This window comes from Pygocentrus nattereri, chromosome 16 (assembly GCF_015220715.1).
Source record: "Pygocentrus nattereri isolate fPygNat1 chromosome 16, fPygNat1.pri, whole genome shotgun sequence".
Classification (NCBI taxonomy): Eukaryota; Metazoa; Chordata; class Actinopteri; order Characiformes; family Serrasalmidae; genus Pygocentrus; species Pygocentrus nattereri.
Genome location: NC_051226.1, coordinates 37,594,499 through 37,602,408, shown reverse-complemented (window position 1 = coordinate 37,602,408; position 7,910 = coordinate 37,594,499). Strand labels below are relative to the sequence as shown.

General features: G+C 44.0%; 1 protein-coding gene across 1 annotated transcript in view; it reads left to right on the top strand.

Annotated features, from left to right (window-relative positions):
* Window positions 1–1,461: 1,461 nt before the first annotated feature.
* ccni (cyclin I) overlaps window positions 1,462–7,910 on the top strand; it is a 22,651-nt gene continuing 16,202 nt past the window's right edge. The window contains exons 1-3 of the mRNA XM_037546107.1: window positions 1,462–1,693; window positions 3,869–4,025; window positions 5,451–5,585. Coding sequence (XP_037402004.1) covers window positions 3,912–4,025; window positions 5,451–5,585 — 249 coding nt within the window. The 5' untranslated portion in view covers window positions 1,462–1,693; window positions 3,869–3,911. The remainder of the gene's footprint in view (window positions 1,694–3,868; window positions 4,026–5,450; window positions 5,586–7,910) is intronic.

Sequence of the window (7,910 nt, the reverse complement as noted above, 5' to 3'; positions counted from 1 at the left end):
AAAATCGCGCTGTTCTGCGTTCAAATAGTCCGCCCAAAATTCTCGCTTCTCATTGGCTGCTCTCGGCCGTGTACTCGTCCACCATTGGTCCGATTCTCGTGGGCTGCTCCTTTTGTTTTGTGCTGGAGGAGTTTATTGTTCGCGGACGAGGAGGTTTCACAGCTCGTGATCCGCGCTGCTCTCTGTTCATGTAAAGTCGGATTATGGACGAGCGAAGCTTTTCTTTTTCAATAAAGAAACGCGAGCATGTCGGGGCAAAGAAAATGATTGACTTCCTTGCTGTATTGTTTATGGTTAGGCAGCAGTCTTAAAGGGCAGCTCCACCGATTTTTAAAAAAATCTGCATATTTAGGTAAAAATAAGTCATTCAGATTGGCTTGACAAGCTCATCTATTTACAGTGGTGGTGATAGGAACTAGGAGTCCTGACACAATCACAGTCATTTGATTTATGCAGCACACACACAGCCTTTTTATTTATCATCCAAAACCAACAGTGGACCTACACGAGTTTACATATGGAATGATGACGAAAGTTGAAAATGTTAAGGTATGTTTTCTTTGGGAGCTATTTTGCCGAAGAACATCCTCCATTTATTCCTCCACCATTAATGGAATAAAATAAATGTATTAAAATACAGTTTAAGCCAAAGCTTTATCACAAAGCTATCATAAAACAGCGTCTCAGGCATCAGGCAGTGAATTCATAATCATTTCATGCAGGAACTTTCTGTGAGGAGCTTTTAGAGGGGACGTCTGGTTCCTATCACCACCACTGTGAACAGATCTGACTGTAAGTTTCTCTAGAACGGAGCGTTTCACACCAAACCGCTCAGAAAGACTCTGTTGACATCTTAACCATTTAATTAGAAATGTTTAAAAATTGGCGGACTTCCTCTTTAACGGTTTGATTGTTTATTAAAAAAGGAAAGACGGGGGTAAAGCTAAGGTCATTTGTCATACATTTCATGAGAACATGATACTTTTAAAAAAAATTGTTCAAATATTTATGACAAAGTACTATTTTTTTGTACCTAAAGCACCGATAAAACCGTCTCATATGACGATAAATAACATATAGCCATTGTGATTAATCACCGAGGGGTAAAGTGTGTGTGTGTGTGTGTGTGTGTGTGTGTTTATATATATATATAAATCGTTTTGTTTTTTTTTAATAATAAAACGCTTTTATTTTGTAATGTTTTGGCCGTTTTTTCGGTCACCTGCACTAGAGGACAGCCGCATGACGCAAGACACACTTAAAGGGTTCATCCGCAAGAGAAAGTAGTTCCTAAGTTACAAAGCCACACCTTCCTACGGTTCACCTGAAACACCTTTAAACTTACGCACCGTGTTTTAACAGCACATTTCAATACTGGCTCCAACATAGTAACTCGCTTTTTCCCCTCGCAAAGCAGAAAAGTGTTGAGCCGAAGTGCGCAGTGTGAAGCGGGCGGGCCGTTTCTCTTTCCTTTCTCAGTCCCCTCCTCGGAAGTAGACGCTTCAGTCTATATTCCGTTCGTTTTATGATTTAATATCATTTTCAGAGCCCCTTTCCCTGCGTTTTGGAGATGGAGGTACAGGTGGAAGTGTGAGGAGATGTCCCGCTCCGAGCTGCTCTTGTATTTGATCTCAGTTTAACGGGCCGGATGATCTCCGAGTCGGACTGCGGTTCCCACAGGCTCGCAGTGGAGGTAACGTTAGCGCTCCGTCTCAGTTCAGCGGCCACATAAACACGGAGTCTAAATACTGCCCGGTTTTCCTCGGAGCTGAGGGAAAACCAGCGGACTAAGCCCGGTTTTCCTCGGAGCTGAGGGAAAACCAGCGGACTAAGCCCGGTTTTCCTCGGAGCTGAGGGAAAACCAGCGGACTAAGCCCGGTTTTCCTCGGAGCTGAGGGAAAACCAGCGGACTAAGCCCGGTTTTCCTCGGAGCTGAGGGAAAACCAGCGGACTAAGCCCGGTTTTCCTTAGAGCTGAGGGAAAACCAGCGGACTAAGCCCGGTTTTCCTCAGAGCTGAGGGAAAACCAGCGGACTAAGCCCGGTTTTCCTCAGAGCTGAGGGAAAACCAGCGAACTAAGCCCGGTTTTCCTCGGAGCTGAGGGAAAACCAGCGAACTAAGCCCGGTTTTCCTCGGAGCTGAGGGAAAACCAGCGAACTAAGCCCGGTTTTCCTCAGAGCTGAGGGAAAACCAGCGAACTAAGCCCGGTTCGCTCTCCCGAGCCGGCCAGGCGTTTCAGAACCAGGTCATATCTATCTAGCCAGCTAGCTAACAGCTAATGCCCGTATCTGTGTTTACAGTGCAGTTTTCTCGATTTCCCCTCTAAAACACCACATGCAGCACTTTAATAACTCAGGATAACGCGACAGCCGCCACAGCGCTGCCTTACAGACTATTCCTGCGAGAGAGACTCTCAGACTTGGCGTCTCTTAAGTAGCTCCGACGAGCTTCTCTGAAGTTTGACTTGGCAGCTCATTATGACTTACTGTCTCATAATTATGACTTAGCAGCTCATTATGACTTACTGTCTCATAATTATGACTTAGCAGCTCATTATGACTTACTGTCTCATCATTATGACTTGGCAGCTCATTATGACTTACTGTCTCATAATTATGACTTAGCAGCTCATTATGACTTACTGTCTCATCATTATGACTTGGCAGCTCATTATGACTTACTGTCTCATAATTATGACTTGGCAGCTCATTATGACTTACTGTCTCATAATTATGACTTGGCAGCTCATTATGACTTACTGTCTCACAATTATGACTTGGCAGCTCATTATGACTTACTGTCTCATCATTATGACTTGGCAGCTCATTATGACTTACTGTCTCATCATTATGACTTAGCAGCTCATTATGACTTACTGTCTCATAATTATGACTTGGCAGCTCATTATGACTTACTGTCTCATAATTATGACTTGGCAGCTCATTATGACTTACTGTCTCATAATTATGACTTAGCAGCTCATTATGACTTACTGTCTCATAATTATGACTTGGCAGCTCATTATGACTTACTGTCTCATAATTATGACTTAGCAGCTCATTATGACTTACTGTCTCATAATTATGACTTAGCAGCTCATTATGACTTACTGTCTCATAATTATGACTTGGCAGCTCATTATGACTTACTGTCTCATAATTATGACTTAGCAGCTCATTATGACTTACTGTCTCATAATTATGACTTGGCAGCTCATTATGACTTACTGTCTCATAATTATGACTTGGCAGCTCATTATGACTTACTGTCTCATAATTATGACTTGGCAGCTCATTATGACTTACTGTCTCATCATTATGACTTGGCAGCTCATTATGACTTACTGCCTCAAGTTTGACTTGATATGTTATAACTATGACTTGGCATCTCAATATTATGACTTAGTCAAAATTATGAGACAGTATCTCAATCATGACTTAGCAGCTCATTATGACTTACTGTCTCATAATTCTGACCTAGTATCTCATAATTATGACTTACTATGTCATGACTTAATATGCCATAATAATTAGTCATTCTCAGAAAGACTTTTTCATTACGATGTGAGTCATAATGATGAAGTGGTAATTATAATGAGATACTAAGTCATATTTATTCAAAACCTTCTCATTATTATGACTTTTGATCTTTTTTTTGATCATAACCAGGTAAATCCCAGAATAGCCCACTGTTTTGTTTATTTATTAATCTACTCACTTATTTATTAATCTACTCAATTATCTGAGTTAACTTATTTTCAACTGGTTTTCCGTGATGATGCCGCAAATCGTGCTGAGGAGCATTCGTCCTCCAGCTTCTCCGCACCACTGCTGTGCATTTATCCCTTCTGTTCACTGTCCCGTGGTCAGGTAGCTGTATCCAGTGGGGAGGTAGGCTTTTCCAGGGTTCGTGATGAAATTCGCCGAACCCTTGGAAGGCCGGAAGCTGTCTGTTCTCCTGGAGAATGCAGCTTCTAGGGAAGCCAAGCTGTGGAAGGTTTACGTGCCAAAGAAACCATCCAACCAGGTGAGCACACCTCTGAACCCGCGCCGTCCCGTTTTGCATACACCCAAAGGATGTAGAGACGCCAGGCGCAGCCTTTAATGTGTAACATCTGATTAGACGGTCATTAGCGGTCAGATCTGTCCGTGCCGACCCCCACGGTCTGTCGTGCGGCTGCGTCTGTGCCACGCCGGCGTTGTGTGCCCGTGTTATGCCTGTGTGAGTCTGGGCGGAGGAGAGGGGCTTTAAACGAGCCGCAGCAGAGCGCTGACTCCAGTCTGAAAAGACCCTCTGATATTTTGTAAGGACTGTTTTTAGGGTAGGAATGAGGAACAGCTCCGTTTGTGTCCCCGTGATCGACGTTTAAACTTAGTCTGATGAGGGGAAAGTACCACAGAACTTAGTCGGGTTGGTCTAAATTGTGTAGTTAAACCTCAGTTGGACACGTTCTTTAATGTTTTGTTAAAAACCAGAAGGGGAATTCCACCAGTTTTCCAAAATTGACACGTGTAGAGTCATTCAGAGTGATTTGGTGTGAAATGGTTGATTGCAGAGACTCGGATGTCTTTACAGTGGTGGTGATGGGAACCAGGGGTCACCATGACTACCAGTGAACGTGCACGTGTGCCCTGAGTTACATACGGTGATGGTGAAATGTCAGAAATGTGAAAATGTTTCCTGTGACTTTTTTGCCTTAAAATAAATGGATCATAACTTTTAAAGCCAAGTCTTTATGCAGTGTCAGTCACCAGGCAGCACATATATAACCATCTCATGCAGGAGCTTTTAGAGGGGGACGTCTGGTTCCCATCACCACCACTGTGAGCAGCTCTGACTCGGTAAGTTTATCTAGAACTGAGCGTTTCACACCGAACCGCTCTGAACGACTCTGTTTACATGTTGGCCGTTCAGTCCTGAGTAATTTTCAGTGGAGTTTCCCCTTTTTAAACAAAACGAAATGAAATAGGTGCTACAGTGAAAGTGAGGCGGCTGTCTGTTCAGCACTTTGAGTCGTGTATAATTATGCCGCAGCAGATTTAGCAGCAGCATCCGAATACAGCCTCACCCGCCTCACCCGCCTCGCCTTATGCGTCTCACAAACCTGCGACACGGTAAAAATAACGAATTGGCCGAGTGACACAATTTTGAGCAAAAACCTGCCAACGTCAGTTGTGCATCTTCAACGAAAATCTGTTTGTTTTTTGTTTTTTTAGCCATGTGCTTTGAGAAATGTCTTCAGATTCGTACTCAAGCGACAAAATAGGGTTTTAAATTTGAGGTATAGACATTGGCAGATTATAATGACGGGCTAAGAAGCTTCTGCAGTTCACCGAGTTGGGCTCTTCTACGTTCCAGGCTACAGTACAGCCTCTGTTCAGGCCTCAGTCTGGTTGTAAAATATTAATAACGTATTTTACACTTGATTCATGCCGACTTTACACCCTGCAGGATACAGATATCTCCCCTGCCCAGCGTGACGAGGCAGTGCGATGGCTGGCTGATGTGCACCACCAGCTGAAGCTTTATCCAGAGACCCTCTGTCTGGCCGTCTCCATCCTCGACCGCTTCCTCTCTGCTATTAAGGTACTGCCGACTCTCAGCAACAGCACTTAAGCGTCCTCCGTGTCCCCTGTGGAAACCGCGTGGTATTAATCGCTTCTCGTCTCGTAGCTCGATGAAACCAGGGAGGAGCTCCAGACCTCTTCCGTTTCCGTGAGCTGAAGAGATGTTTTATTGTGATTTGAATTTGATGGAGGGTTTTGTGTGTGCAGTCTTACTGGGAAAGAAAATCTCTCCATTATATTTTCCGAACAAATGAGGGGAAAAAGCCCAAAGTGCCGCAGCGATCTGACATGTCGGTGTGAGTTACTGTATAACCCACTCGGTATTGGAATAAAATGTAGTTGCGGTGCTAAAAGAGAGAGTCTTGGGACAGCCTCTGAATACAGGCTAAGTTGGGACGCTGTGCAAAATCTAAATAGAACAAAATGCAATGATGTGCAGATCATTTAAAGCGTATATTTGATTGAAAATAGTAAAAGACGTGTATCAGACGTTGAAACGGAGACACTTTGTTGTTTTTAGAAACATGTATGCCCTTCTCAGTCCATTTTAAATGAGCTCCGGCCCAGAGAAGGTGGCAGCGTTTCTGGATCCTGTTTATATTTGGCTTCTTCTTTGTGTTTTAGAGTTTAACAGCGTTTGTGGATGCAGTGATGAACTGTGTTCACAGTGGTTTTCAGAAGTGTTTCTGAGCCCATGCAGTGATTTCCACTAGAGAATCATGTCTGTTTTTAATGCAGCGCTGCCTGAGGGCCCAAAGATCACGGCCAGCAGATACTGGTGTTCAGCCTCGTCCCTCACATTGTTGCTCTATTTGATGGTGCAGATGTTCTTTATACCCAATCATATTACAGACCTGTGGTCAATCAAATACCAGGGAGTTGTATTTTTTATAAACATCATTAAACAACTTTATCAGCCTTTTGGATCGTGTTGTTGCCATCAAATTCAAAATGGGCACATATTTTTCAAAAAACAGTCAAATTTCTCAGTTTCACCGTCTGATGTCTTGTCTTTGTACTATTTTCAGTCAGATATAGGCTTTAAATGGTCTGCACATCATAGTGTTGTGTTTTATTAGCGTTTTGTACAGCATCCCGACTTTTTTGGAAATGAGGTTGCAGTAAGAATCGAGTCTCTGTCCTTTATGTAGGTCAGTTTAGTTTAGGTCAGTATTTTGTTTGTGTATCTCCTCTTTTGGATGGCAGATGAAATCTAGTCAGTGCAGTCTGAATAGCTGATGCTCAGACAGGCTTGGTAGATGTTCTGCTTTGGATGCCCAGCGTCAGATCATTTCACCTCCGTGTTCGTTTGTGAAAGCGAATGTGAAGCTGAGTTGGCTGTGCTGGGTTGTGGCTCTACAGGAGTAGTGCTGCGTTTGAATTGGTGCCCCTGCATTTATTTCTTAGTAAAATGCAGGGGTTAGTGTGCTGCTAGGATGGACCAAAGGTATTGATTTGTAAGTTATGGCTTCACCGGAGAAGGAAAAGCCCTACTTTACTTTTAACGTAAGTCAGTGGAACCGATTTCATTTTGAGCAACAGTTTTTTTTCAAATTATGTCAGAAACTGAGAAACAGAAACGTAGATATGAGGTTTTCCCCCGACAGCAGCGATGGTAAAGCACAACTTCTATAGATTAGATTAAGTAATTAAGTGACTCTTATTAGTCCCACAAACGGGGAAACTTCACCTCCGCATTTAACCCATCAGTGCAGTGAAACACCACACACACACTAGTGAACGCACACACACACACACTAGTGAGCACACACACACTAGGGGGCAGTGAGCACACCTGCCCGGAGCGGTGGGCAGCCCAATCCGCAGCGCCCGGGGAGCAGTTGGGGGTTAGGTGTCTTGCTCAAGGACACCTCAGTCATGGACTGTCGGCTCTGGGGATCGAACCGGCAACCTTCCGGTCACAGGGCCGGTTCCCTGACCTCCAGCCCACGACTGAGCCTATAATAATGGTGTTTCTCAGCACTTCATGGTTTACATGTAAATATTGTAGCAAAATGAAACTAATAATTCTCAACATCTGAGGGTCAAAGCTGCACCTCACAGATCACAGTTCAGTGTCCTAGTCAGTTAATCAGCTCATCATCAGAACCTTGTGAAATGAAGACGTTCGTCTAGAATCGAGAACAAAGCAGAAGAAGCTGTAGTGCGGAACAGTGTGTAGGTTCCTCCAGCGTTACAGCAGTTTCCTATCGATGGCATCAGCTCGTAGAGCCAGGGTGCTGCTTTATCATGACTCGGTGAAGCATCTCGTCATTGCGACTTCTTTGAATCGTTGCATGTGTTCACCTCCCGGCCGTGAGCCCAGGGTAGGGCCGTGTCGCGT